The sequence below is a fragment of the Mus musculus genome, chromosome 17 (assembly GCF_000001635.26).
Source record: "Mus musculus strain C57BL/6J chromosome 17, GRCm38.p6 C57BL/6J".
NCBI lineage: Eukaryota > Metazoa > Chordata > Mammalia > Rodentia > Muridae > Mus > Mus musculus.
The window spans coordinates 46,439,041-46,452,820 of NC_000083.6; the positions used below are offsets into that span (position 1 = coordinate 46,439,041).

Sequence of the window (13,780 nt, forward strand, 5' to 3'; positions counted from 1 at the left end):
CTTTCTTTTTTTTTTTTTTAAAAAGATTTATTTATTTATTATATGTAAATACACTGTAGCTATCTTTCAGACACTCCAGAAGAGGGCACCAGATCTTGTTATGGATGGTTGTGAGCCACCATGTGGTTGCTGGGAATGGAACTCAGGGCCTTCGGAAGAGCAGTCGGTGCTCTTAACCGCTGAGCCATCTCTCCAGCCCAGGAATTTTCATCTGCAGTCCAGTCTGCCTCTTTAAGAGCATCCTGGATGACGTTTCCCAGGGTTGCAAAGAAGAACCTGGAAGGTTAGGGAAGGCCCGAGGCTTCTGCGGGGCTAAGTGCCAGCAAATGAGTGCATGGTGATTGGTGGGGAGGGGCGTCTCTGTGGATGACCAGAAGGTTCGCTCTACAACTGATTGTGGTGCCGGTGCCGTCATGCTGAGTTGTATAATTTGAGTTGAAAATTATGTAACAGTTGCATAAATTATAGAACAACAAAATAACTTTTTTTTTTTTTGCATTTCTGAGAAAATTTTATTGGCTTTTTGGAAAAAGTTGATTTTCCAGGAAGGATGATCCCATCGTACTTCTGCTGGAACCAGCGCGTGGCCTCCTCCTTGCTGATTCTGTGTTTGGCCCCAATGCAGCCTGTTCTGCGCTTCTTGTCTGCGATGCTGAACCCTGGCCTACCCAGTACCTCATAGAAGTCCAGGCCGTAGATCCCAATGCTTGGGTCGTATTTGATGCCCAGGTCAATGTGTTCCTGAAGTCCAAAACCAAAGTTTCCAGTATCCGAGAAGTTATTTTTCCACAACTCATACTCCCGCACCTTCAGACCTTTCTCCAGAATTTCCTCTGCCTTGGCTCCGCGGACTGTGCAGTGAACGGCAATCTTCTCATTTCTCCGGATGCCAAAGGACCTGACAGTGTATCTAGCTTTGGAGAACACCGGGGTCTGGCCTGTGAGCTGCTCCAACACCTTGGCTGCCCGGGTCAGTCTGTCTCCGCAGATATTGAGGCAGAGCTTGCGGATGCGCGGTTCCCGCAAGGGGTTCTCCTTTTCCCCTTGATCTTGCGCCATGGTGGAGAACAGGAAGCACAAAATAACTTTTAAAAGGTGGAGGAGGGGCAGGGAAGATGGCTCAGATGGTACAGGCACTTGCAGAGAATGGTCACCTGAGGTTATAAATTCTCAGGACTCGTGTGGTAGAAGGAGAGAATTGGCTTCTGAAATTTGTACATGGCATACATTTATGTACTGAATAATTAACATATAAATGTGTGTACTTATATATTTTATAGATTAATACGAACAGTTTTGAAATGGAGGGGAGCTGGAGACTGCTCAGGAAGAGTGCACATCCCTGGAATGCACAGATTCTGGATTTGATCCTGGCACTCGGGGTGGGGTGGATCTGTATTTCAGTGCATACTGTTGGGAATAAAAGTCACATTTCTGAGCTGGGCAGTGGTGGTGCATGTCTTTAATCCTAGAACGAGGGAGGCAGAGGCAGGTAGATCTCTGTGAGTTCGAGACCAGCCTGGTCTACAGAGTGAGTTCCAGGACAGCCACAGCACAGCTACACAAAGAAACCCTGTCTTGAAAAACTGAAAAGAATAACAAAAGCCACATTTCTGAACAGTAGGCATAATATGCTCCTCTTTTATTTATAAGAAATATATATGGACAGAGAGAGAGAGAGGCATTATTATAAACATAAAAAAGGTCTGTGACGGTACATACCAAGCCATTCCCAAGTCATCTCCCGATGGTCAGAGTCGTGCACGGGGGTTGTCTTTTATCTGAGATGCTTTTAGCATTTACTACAAGTATGTCCTGCTCGGGACATGTTAAACGGGGATGAAGTGATGGTGCGTCAGGCCCCACCCAAGGCCCCAGGAACCCACAGTGTTCAAGTTAGAGGGGGGGGGGTCCCAGGAAGCGTAGGTTCTGGATATCCAAGGGCAGCACCCCCAGGAAGGGAGGGGCTTTCAAACCCAGGTGGTCTCACCTCCCACCCCAGGTGTGGCCCGGAGCCAGGCCTGGGGGAAGAAAACTGGTTTTGTGTCCGCTAAGTGAAAAGATTCACTTCTAGTGAGTTTAGGATTCAAAATCAAAGGGAACTTCCTGTTTCTTTCCAAGGCAGTCTCCCCCTGTGGGCCACAGACACTAAGCCTCCTCCTGCCTCGCTGTACCCCCTCATGTGGCTTCTTAGTTGTGGAGACTGGCCTATAGGAACACAGAAGGGCCACTTCGTCCATGGAGTCTCACAGCACCCCACGGTGGAGTCCTCCTCACATGTATGGACCTTGCTCTGCTGAGCAGCCTCAACCAATGGCAGTTGAGGTTGCTCTTGAGCAATCTTTTCTCTTTCTGGTCTACAACCTCTTACCAAGACCATTTCGCATCACAGAAGATAGAGAGATGAAATACTTTTTTTTTTTAAAGGAAGGAAAGTGATTCCATGCATAGTCCACATATTATAAATAGGGGTCAAGAGCAGTGTCTCATAATCCAAGACATTACTGTCTCCATCTAACCAAGCAGAGTGCACTCTGTTATCCCAGCACGTGGGAGTGTGAGGCAGGAGGATGGCACACTTGCAGCCAGCCTGGGCTACCTGGAAAGACCTTGTCTCAAGTTTTTTTTCAATGTATAAGTGATATTAGTGAATATAAATAGCTTCCCCTGGCTTTTTCTTTTTTCTTTTTTTGAGATGGTCTAACATTTAGCCTAGGCTGGTCTTGAACTTCCTACATAGTCCAGGCTGGCCTTGAACTCTCTGGAATCCCTCTGGTTTGGGTCCTGTGGTTGCTAGGATTACAGGCACAAGGCCGACAAGCCTGGCTTTCCCTTCGGGCTCTGATACCAAATGACCATGCCCTGAACGAGCGTGCCCAGCTAAGGGAGATGCTTGCTGGTTTCCAAACTTCTGATGTTTCAGATTGGTAGACGAAGCTCTGGTGCTTCACAGGTGTATCCAGGGGATACACTTGTGCAGGTGCAGAGGCCATACCACAGGTGGGTGGGCAGGGTGGGCACAGGTGGGTGGGCAGGATGGGCTTTGCTATGGCACCGCCTGTGGGCTGCTCTGCTTTCTGCCTCCCTGGAAACACTTGACTCTCTCTGCTTCCCTCGGGGAAATGCCAGCTTTGCTTCTTCCCTCTCTCTGTGCCGAGCCGAACAGCCGAATGGAGACACTACAGCCGTCAGCCGAAACAAGCAAGGAGCTCCGCGGAAGCTCTGCTAGGACAGACCCTGACCAAATCACCTATTCGGAGCTGAACTTTCTTTCCCCCCTCTGCGGACATGATGTCTCCACCCACCTCACACCATACTGTATCTTCTCTCCCGCTCACCCCACCCCCACCCTCGGGGGCTGGGTTTTGCCCTGCCCTCCCTGAAGGGAAAAAGAGTCCAGGCCAACAGAAAGGTCCACAGGCTTTTTAATGGTGTGATGGCTACTTCCCTTCTGAGACCCGATCTAGTTGTGACAGCGACTTGCAAGGTGTTGGTGTCAGGGGAGTGGGCAGGCACAGGGTGGGCAGAGGCCATGCAGTGACTGGAAGGGGTGGGCAAGGGCTGTTACATTCTGTGTGGCATGTAAACATTCTTCGGTTGCTTCCCAGGGAGGGGGAGGGCAACTCCCTGCCCCCCAACACCTGCCCAAGGGGCTCAGAAGACTGAGCGAGCCAGTCCCCTGGGGAGGAGCTGAGACGCCAAAGAGCCATGTGCCTGGGGCAGGACCCTTCTCCTGCACCCTCTGCACACAGTACGGCTGGGGCGGGAAGGCGCATTAAGGTGAGCAGTCCCCACATCTGAGCCAGTGACAGAGGCAGTCAGGATGGGGGTCATAAGAGCCAGTGGTACTGTGCCGCTCTCGGAGAGGAGGGAACGGAACCTGAAGGGCCTAGGACAGGGGACGGATGATCCTCAAGGAAAGGGCAGCAGCTCGGGCGTGGGGCATCGGGAGGGAGCTGTGGTTTCCTCTGCCCTGCTTCCTTCCTGGGGCGAGGAACCACTTAGCCCCCTCACCGGCCCCCTCTGCTGGTCCCCTGTCCCTCCTTCCTCACAATCCAGTGACATAACTGACTCAGAGGCCTGGAACCCAAGGGTAGACTGGCCTTCGCATCTGATCTGTACCAACTCAAGCATTGGCTGTAATGGGGGTGGGGTGAGCCCGGGGCTTTCCTAGGCCTCCCCTTCTTTCAATCTCCAAACCTGGGTGTTGTTGGTCCTACGGCAGAAGGGAGACTGAGGGGGGCACCTACACTCACAGTTAGGTTGGTGGCAAGGGGCAGGCCCAGGGTCTGGGCGCTGGGATCATGCCCTGGTCCCCACCTGGCATGAGCTGATTGTCATTCATAAAAGCTCTGGGTGGGAGGAAGTGAGCCCTCTGCCCCTTCCCGGGACTAGGAGACAATTAGAGGGCCTTGGGGTGACAAAGATAACTGCATCCAGAGAGGTTTCCTGAGTGTTCTGGGAGCTTCTGTGTCAGCGTGGGATAGATCTCAAAGCCTATCCACCCTGGTGCCCTCCCCAGCTGGTCTGTAGAGCTGCCCTCTTGGCATGGAAACGACTGCCCACACCCGCTGACCCTATGTGAGGAGTTCAGCTGGCATGAGCAGCTCCCAGACAGTCATCACGGGTGTAGACATGACCAGGCCGGTGGCATACGGAGGCCTGCCTTCACCAGAATGTCTTAGTTTGCTCTCTGTGGCTCAGGGAAGGACACAGGGACCAGAACAGGGGAGCGGAGGCGGCTGGGAGTGCTTTCTAGGAGGCCTGCAGGGAGTCCCTGTCCCAGACAGGAGGGGTTGCCTGTCCCATCTGCAGCTGTTTGCTCCAGATGTTAGCAGCTGGGGCTCCTGATGAGGCGGGCACAAGCTATGCAGAAGCCAAAATGCAGCAGAAGACCCCATGTCAGGTACCGAGCAGCTCAGCTGTGGGGGCTGGCTCAGAGCAAGAAGGGCCCAGGGTGAACTGGGTGTGGGTGGGTGGGGTGGGCACCAGCTACATCACACACACTCTAACATGAGAAGAGCCTTCTGCCTCCCGGAGGAGCTGGTCGGCCTCATCCTGTCTCCTCTGTCCACTCAGGAAGAGGATGCCTGAGCCAGCCTGTTCCCACAGCAGAGACATCAGGAAGAAGGATGAGAGCCAAGCCCCCAAATGACCAACGCACAGAAGATGATGGCCAACCACTCTCCTCCTGTGTGGAACTTGAGAGAAGAGAGTTGGCGGCAACTGCAGTACGCAGGAGTGAGGTTAGACAGCAGGAAGGAATTCCTGATGGTAAGGGGTCCTGAGTACTAGACCAGAGGACCAGAGAAGTGAGTAATCTTTTTAAAGCCCCATTCCAAATTCCCTCTGGGAAACGCTTGCCCGGGAGGGCAGGTGCTTGCTCCCAGAGGCTCCATTCATTCCTATTCAGGAAAGGGGTATCTGCTCCCCAGAGACACCAGGGAGCAAAGAATCATACACCCTGTTCCTTTCTTTCATAGAGCTGACTTTGGCAAGGCCGGAGGTGGTGTCCCCTTAAGACTAAATAGACCAATGACCCCTGGGTCCCACTTCCCCGATCCCACACTGGCCTTCTATGGTCACCATGGCTCCTAAGAGACTGGGCGGGCCAGAGCCTGCGCACTTATGGAATTTGAGGCTGTTTCTCCTGTTGGGTAGGTTTGGAGGCTGGCTACAAGAAGGTGGGGATGAAGAGAACAAGGTGGATGGCAGGAGGTGTAAGCAGGTGTAAGCCCCTTGGTTGGGGCGGGGGAGGGGGGGCGTTAGAGATCAGCCAAGACCTGGTGAGCGAAGGGGATGGGCTCCATAAGTGGAGTCTTCAGAGTTGATAGGTGGCTGAGCCTTCCCGGGGCAGAGGATCTGTTGCGAGCCTGTCCCTGCAAGAGGGGCGGCAGGAGAGAGGCAGGACGCAGAGACAGACAGAAAGACGCACCCTCCTGGGTCAGTGGACTGGCTGGGCTGCTGGGCACAGCATGTGCTCACGTGCGTCCTGGTGGGTGCAGGCGGGAAGCTGGGGCCGCGGTGGTGCGCGGGCGCGTAAGGCTGTGCTGGAAGCGGCTCCAGTGTGGCCGGCTGCGGGTGGGGACCAGGGTGAGGGTAGGGGGTGCCGCAGAGAGCCGCGGGTGGGTGTCATTATCTGGCCCCGGGCCGACCCTCTGAAACCACCGCCCGGCCTTTGGTTGCTGCGCGCTGAGTCTGCAGTTGTTTCCCCTTGGGTCCTTTCTTGGGGGCCACCGGGGAGGCCTCCGGCTGAGATCTGACTTGGAGGACCCCCCGGGATGGAGGGACGCCAGGCCGGGCTTGGTGCGAGGGGGAGGAGCTCTCTTTACGGGACAGGGACTGGCTCCGCGGGGACCCGCTGGGGTGGCGCGCGGTGGAGGCGGGGAGGCCGGGACTGCGGGGTGCTGCGGGCTTGGAGACTTGGGCGCGACCTGGGCCGGGACCCCGGCTCGCGGACTGTTTGGGACGGAGGTCAGCAGCAGGGGCCAACCCTGAGGGCTTCTGCAGCTGGAGCCTGTGGGAGGGGCAGAGGGCAAGAGAAAAGGATCAGGGGAAGGGCGGGGGGGTGGGGGGGAGGTTGGGACAACAGGAGGGACGTTTGTTTTCAGAATGCCTTTGAGCACTGAGCCCTAGAGTTCTGCGTTCTCAGAGCTGGGTAAGATGGAAAAGGCCAGACGCAGAGCAGTAAACAGAGGCCTGGTGTTCCATCCTGCATTGCAGGGCCTTTAGACAGGAGTCTACTACAGATTTTCCTTAAGGGTCCTATGCCATCTTTAAAATCCCCATGAGTTTTGCATTCTAATCTAGAATGTACTTATGTTAATATTAATACAAATACTATTTCATACATCACTGGATGCTTTGCCATTTGGCTTCAAATGTCCCATGGCTTCCCCCTGGGCCCGCCTCACCATGTCCTCTCTAACCATGCTGTTCTTGTTCCCTTGAGCCCAGTGACAGAACTGGCACTTGAACCACAAGTGACACAGTGCTCAGCTGGGCGATAGTAGACCAGAGAAGTATCTGAGGGCATCATAGTCCCTAACATTGGCTCTGAGAAGTTCCTGGTGGCCCTGGGGTCACTCTGCCTACAACCAATGCTGGCAAGGGTCTCTCACCTGCTGGTGATGGCCAAGTCGGTCGCTGAGGCCGCACCGTGGGGTCTTCCAGGAAGCTGCTGGCCTTCCACAGGCATGGACACACTGATGGGACGGGGAATCCGGCTCCGGGTGGTCGCTGCCCGCACAGCCTTCCTAGGCAAGGCTGTTGTGGGTTCTGAGGCAGGTGTGTCCTCCTCAGATCCAGTGCCTGAGAGTGTCTCAGAGGCACGGCGCTGCTCCTCACTAGAGGAGGATGAGGCTCCTGAGGCCAGCCGCAGCAACAGCCGACCCTGCCTTTTCTCCATCACCAGCCGTGCCAGGTCCTGCTGTGGCCGAGCCCTCTTGCTCCACCGCTCTTTGGCCGACAGTGAGCCCGAAGGCTCTGAGCCTGTATCCTCTTCAGACAACAAGACAGGAATACGGCTTCTGGGGCGAGATCCTGGCATAGCATGGCGACTGGGGGAGATGGTGGTCCCTTTCTTGGTTACTGGCTCTTGTTGGGATGCTGGAGCTGGTCCATCAGCAAGGGCTGGCCCATTGGGCAAGGAGTCTGTGACTACTTCTGAGGGCGTTTCTCCGGGAGGGCCCGACAGAGCACAACTTTCCATCTCAGTCCCGTCCAGCCCTGCCAAAGCCATGCCATTCTCCAGAGGTGCTGGGGCCCCTTCCTCTGCGATGCCCCCCTCAGAGAGCACCTCCAGGCCCAACTCGCCCCCAGTGCTCAACTCCTCTGGCCTGGAGGCCTGTCCCCCGGAAGACATGACGTTGAGGTGGGACTTCTCTGCAATGTGAACAAAAGTCCTTTCGACTTTGGTGAATGGTGACGTCACTGCTGTGACCCCAGCCCCAGGGGCCACCAGCCCAACCCCACCCCCTGCTCCAGGTCCTGAGGGCTTGGGTTCGGACTTGAGGATGGAGGACAAGGTGCCTGGCTCTGATACGTCCAGCTGGCTTCCAGTGGGCTGAGGCCGCTCGTGCTGAGGGGTGAGCGCAGCCAAGGTGCCCAGATCAGGGTCGGGGGCCAGTTCGGCAGTGACTGGTGACTTCTTCATGTCACCAGGGGAGACGAGCACCAGCGTTTTGGAGCCCTCCTCAGGCTCCAGGTCCCCATCAGCCATGGAGGCCCGGCCCCTGGCCTCTTTCTGGTCGTCAGCCAGCAGTGTGGACGGGGCGCCCTCCTGGCTCCGCTCGGTGCTCCGCTCGCTACCCTCACTGCTTGAGCCACTTCGAGGCCCCAGCACCTCCCCAAGGGCCCCTGCCTCCTCCTCCTCTTCCTCTTCCTCCTCTTCCTCCTCTTCTTCTTCCTCTTCTTCTTCTTCTTCTTCCTCCTCCTCCTCTTCCTCCTCCTCTTCCTCTTCTCCCTCTTTCCCATTGGCCTGAGGCTGAAAGGGAGCCAATGGGACCTGAGGGGCGGTGAGTAGCATGTGTGAGAAGCCCACCCTCCGGACCCTGTTGAGCAGCCGGGCCCGTTCTCGATAATCAGAGAGGTCTCTCTTGAAGTCCTGGTAGGGCAAGGCTAGAGGCACAGCTCGTGGAAGGCCATTCACCTCGAACGGGGGCGCCACAGAGAACACCTGTAAGAGGCACACACAGGAACCCGCTAAGGTCACCCACCTTCCCGGACCCCGGGAGGCCCCACCCTCACCCTAAGCTAGGAGACGCCCACCTCCCCAGTGACGTCTGTCAGAAGGCAGACCACCGGTCTGTGTTGGTATTGTCCTGTCCTTCTCAGGTCCTGGCATGCTCCCAGGAGCGTAGTAAAGCTCAGAGAATCCCTGAGGTCCTAGGGACAGACCTGGGCCTTAGGCTCTGCTGTCTCCCTGAGGTCCTAGGGACAGACCTGGGCCCTAGGCTCTGCTGTCTCCCTGAGGTCCTAGGGACAGACCTCAGCCCTAGGCTCAGCTGTCTCCCTGCCCTCTCCTCCCCTCACCAGACAGAGCCAACTTCAGAGTATGACTGGTAACAAGAAAGAACCAGAAAGCAGCAGGATTTCAAAAAAAACCTGGCAGATAGGTGACCAGGCAGGAGGGGCTGGGTCTCTTCCTGAGATGGGATAGGCCCACAGTTGCCAGCCTGCTTTAATCCCTCTAGCTGGGTGCAGGTCCTCTGTAGCTGCTGCCCAGAACCACAGGACCCTGTTAGGGGTGTCCTCTTACACTAGAGCACAGACTAGGCCAGTGGAATGCCGGTCTTCTTCCTCCTGTCCTCACCTGACCTGACCTGACAGTGAGGCCAAGGCGGGTATCCAGCCCTCTCTCTCTGAGAAACTCTGTTTCGTTTTCCCCTTTGAAGCTATGTACGGTGCCCTTGGCTGAACCTGTTCCTGCCGTGAGACTCTTCCCCATCCTCTCTGCCTCCATTCTTCTAGACTAGAAAGGCAGATCCATCCAGTCCCTCTCCTACCCTTCTTGGTCCGTTCTCTGTGCCTCAGTCCACTCTACAGACATCCTCAGCACTGCATCAGACCAACTGGTTTGTTCCATGGTGCGGGGCGGTGCTCAGTGTCCGGCACTTTCTTAGGCTTTATGAAGACATTGTGCCTCTGCCTTTCTAAATCAACATGATATAGTCCATCCAGACCAGACACCCAAAAATGGGAATAATTCTGTCACCTCCAGCACCACAGTTCTATGTTACCATCTCAATGCCTGCTCCCCCAGGCCTATGTGGACTTTACTCTGGCAGCCTAGTCTTCCCCAGGTCCCAGCCTGGCCCTGCCAGCCATCTTTCTTACACTGTCCAACTGAACTTCCTGAAGCTCAGATCCCGTTCTGTCTCTCTCTGCAGTGGCTGTCAGTGAACTAATCACAGACCCCATCCTTGGTTTGGCACTCCAACAATCTCTCACCCCTACCCTGCTTCCTGCCTCCTCCCTCCCTGCTTCAGCATCACCAGAGTGTGTCATGCATCTCACACTTGGATCCTTTGCCCTCTAGTTACACGGTAGATCCCTGTTGGCTTTCAACACTTCTTCTGCAAAGCCTTCCTGTTCACCTACCAGCCGGACTCTTCACCAGCTCCCCTGTTTACCAGATCCTTCTATGTGTTTATATGGAGTTCTCTCTCTGTCTCTCACTGTCTCACTCTCTCTCTCTGTCTCTCTCTCTCCCTCTCTCTCATCCATCCATCCATCCATCCATCCATCCATCCATTCAAGAGGTCCTTGACTACCTGTAGTGACACATACTTGTAACCCTAGCTCTAGGAAAACAGAGTTATAAAAATCAGCAATTCAATGTCAGCGTGGCTGCAGAGTACATCTGAGGCCAGCCTGGGCTGTATAAGACTATGTTTTTAAAAAGAGCGGATCATAGGGATACTCCCCTAAACAAAGAACTTCAGACAACTAAGGACTGCTGAGAGAGGGAGACTTAGTCTTTCGGGGTATCAGCCCCCCAAATGCCTACCTAATACAAAGCAGTCAGCTCTGAAACCATATAGATACAGACAATGTTAAATGAACTCAGCAGGTTGTGTTGATATATTTGTGTGTACATGCATATGTGTGTGTATATATAACAATAAAAGCAAAGAACCTAGGCCATCAATTTCAGAGAATGGGGCAGGGGTAGGAGAAATTGATGGGAGGAAAATGATGTAATTATATTTTAATTATTCTTTTTAACAAGTAGGGACTGGGGGGGGGGCAGTTGGGAAAGTGTTCGCCACCTGAGCCAGCCTGCTGTGTGGTGTGTATTGTAATACCGGTGCTGGAGAGGTAGAAACAGGTAGGTTTCTGGGGCTAACTGGTCAGCCAGCCTGGGCTAACTTGCAAGCCTCAGGCCCCGGTGAGAAACTCTGTTTAAAGGAACAAAGCAGAGGTTGGAGTGCTTGTGAGGCAGAGGCAGGCAGATCTATATGAGTTCGAGGCCAGCCTGGTCTACAGAGTGAGTTTCAGGATAGCCAGGGCTACACGGAGAAACCCTGTCTGGAAAAACAAACAACAACAAACAACAAAACCAAAGTTCAGGAATGATGACTAAGGTTGCTCTCCGGCTTGCGTACACACCAATCTATGGGTCAGAAATTTCATAAGGCAGATATGCATTTATTCGAGTGGAGCGAGGTATGTCTACATAAGGGAAAGGATTGGACCTATGCTCCGTGAAGGTCCTAAGCGTAAAAGGAGATCACGTAAGCAAAGGGTCTGGACAGGGCTCAGGGTGCTTGCTCCCTCCCCCCCCCCCCCCCGCTCTGCTCATTACTTTAGAGACCGCTACCCCTTCCAACCTCAGCCGAGCCTGGATACCATCCATGCCTTTTGGAATAGGCAAAGGAGGTGCCCAGTGGGCAGCTTTAGTGCATGCGGCTCTGAGGCTGGTAGAGAGTGAGACCAGAATTTCCAAAGCTGAACATCCGTCAAACTGGTGATTTCTGCTCTGCAACATCCACCATCTCCCACTGAGAGACTCAGTGTGGGAGCAGGAGTAAGGCAGGTAGGCTGGCTAGCCTAGAGCTGAGGTTCTGGTACATGCCTGCAAGGAGACAAGGGCAGGAAGATTGCAGGGCCTCTTCCGTCAACCTGGGCTAAACAGTGAATTCAAGACAGGCAGGGCTCTCTATTAAGACTGTCTCAAGAAGACAGAAGAAAGGCATCAGTAGACCCGGGCGCGGGGTGGTGGTGGTGATGGGGTTGGTTGGTTGGAGGGGGTTCGGGAGCTGATTTCACTGGAATGTGCTGGGTTAGGATCTGGGTTCAGCTCGCTAGCACCCAAACAGAATGCCAGAAGGTAGCAGGGCACGAATCTGGGGGATTTCTGGGAATTCTGGAAACTTCCCTGGCTTGCTGGCCGACCAGTCTAACAATCTGATGAGCTCTAGATCTAGACAGTAACCCTGTCTCAGGAATAAGGTGGAGGCTGTGGCGAGATGCTTCAGCTGAGGACCCAGGTTTGGTTCCCAGCACTCACGTGGTGGCCTGCAACCATCCATAACTCAAGTCCCAGGGGATCTGATGCCCTCTGTGGGCCTCAGGCACACACGTGATACACACACGGGCACACGTATCAGGCAAACACTCGAAAGAAACCAATTGGTTTTTTTCTTTATTTGTAAAGTAAGGGGGGGGGGGTTGGTGAGATGGCTCAGTGGTTAAGAGCCCTGACTGCTCTTCTGAAGGTCCTGAGTTCAAATCCCAGCAACTACATGGTGACTCACAACCATCCATAATGAGATCTGACGCCCTCTTCTGGTGTGTCTGAAGACAGCTACAGTGTGCTTACATATAATAATAAACAAATCTTTAAAAAAAAAGACTTTGATGTTTAGAGAGAGAGAGAAAGAGAGAGAGAAAGAAAGAAAGAAAGAAAGAAAGAAAGAAAGAAAGAAAGAAAGAAAGAAAGAAAGAAAGAAAGAAAGAAGAAAAGAAAGGTAAGGTGGAGAGTAATAGAAGATGCAGGACTGACCTCTGGTCTCCACAGTCATATGCACACTGTTCTACAAACACAGATGCAGAGACATGTGGCCCCCACAGAAACTTCTGATGGTCTAGAACCTTCCTTAGACCTCTGACCTCTACATCCCCGCTGAAGTCCCTAGTAGCCATTTTATTTTATTTTCTCTTCTTTTCTTTTCTTTTCCTTTTCTTTTCTCTCTCTCTCTCTCTTTCTTTCTTTTTTCGATTCTATGTTTTCACTCTTTCTTCAACCATTCATTCAGCAAACATTAAGGTACTGACTACGTGCTGGACCACCTTGGAGTGCCTTGCCAGCGTTACAGCTACAGAATCCAGCTGGACAAGTGGAAAGGGTGGCTTTAAGTGGCGATGGGGAACCTGGGCTGGGCGATTGCACCAAGGACAGGAAGACCCTTGGGAGCTTTGCTCATGCCTTCTCACACCTGGCCAAGTCCTGGATCTCTGCCCAGAAGCCCATTCAGAGGCTGAGACCAACCCTTCCCACCAGCTGGATAACCGCAAGCAAAACCTCCTCTCCTTCATGCAGATGGTGTCTCCAGTGTCCAGTCTGATGGGGTCTCCAGGACACTTTCTGTGTGCCCCGGGAAACCTGGGGGAAACTGGGAGGCACAGCAGAGTGACCAGCCCCCATCCCAGCTGTGTGGAGTGCTAGCCAAGGGTGGCTAGCCCAGAAGAGAGCACACCTTTCCCCAGGGCAGTGACCTTTATGAGTCTTACTTGTTGGTTTAGGCTCCAGGGCTGTCTCGGCATGGCTCACCCAGATGCTTTATAAAAGTCCCGCTCGGGTTCCTGCCCCTCAATCTGAGGGTGCAACTGAGAAACCCCACTTATTCTGAAGTTCCCTGGTTGCTGTAACCCTAGCACTCAAGAGCCAGAGGCCAGGAGTCTCTGTGAATGAAAGGCCAGTCTGGTCTACGTAGTAAGTTCCGGGGTGAGAGACTGTTTCAAAAAAATAAAATAAAAAATAAAAAGGCAAACCAAACCAAACAAACCCCACCTCCTTGTTGATTCCGGAGCTCAGGCTGGTCTGGGCTGCTTTATGACCTGAGGGGTTGAAACAGCTGAGCTGAAGAGCTCAGAGAGCGCAAAAGCCCTGGGTGTCTGCACTCTGGTCCCAGAGGCCTGAGTCCCTCTAAGCTTCAACCCCTCAGCGCCACATGCAGAGGGAGAGAATCAGCCCAGACCTGCTGCTCATTGAGTTGTCCTCTCAGGGAGGACTTGTGACAATGAGGCTGAAGACCTGACCACTCTACCTCACCCC

At 53.8% G+C, this 13,780-nt stretch overlaps 1 protein-coding gene and 1 pseudogene across 1 annotated transcript in view; both read right to left on the bottom strand.

The window, feature by feature from the left end:
* On the bottom strand, nucleotides 495-1,075 carry Gm5093 (predicted gene 5093; annotated as a pseudogene).
* Ttbk1 (tau tubulin kinase 1) overlaps nucleotides 3,408-13,780 on the bottom strand; it is a 45,228-nt gene continuing 34,855 nt past the window's right edge. The window contains exons 14-15 of the mRNA NM_001162864.1: nucleotides 7,122-8,677; nucleotides 3,408-6,517 (exon numbers count right to left, since the gene is read on the bottom strand). Of these exons, the coding sequence (NP_001156336.1) occupies nucleotides 6,136-6,517; nucleotides 7,122-8,677 (1,938 nt within the window). The 3' untranslated portion in view covers nucleotides 3,408-6,135. The remainder of the gene's footprint in view (nucleotides 6,518-7,121; nucleotides 8,678-13,780) is intronic.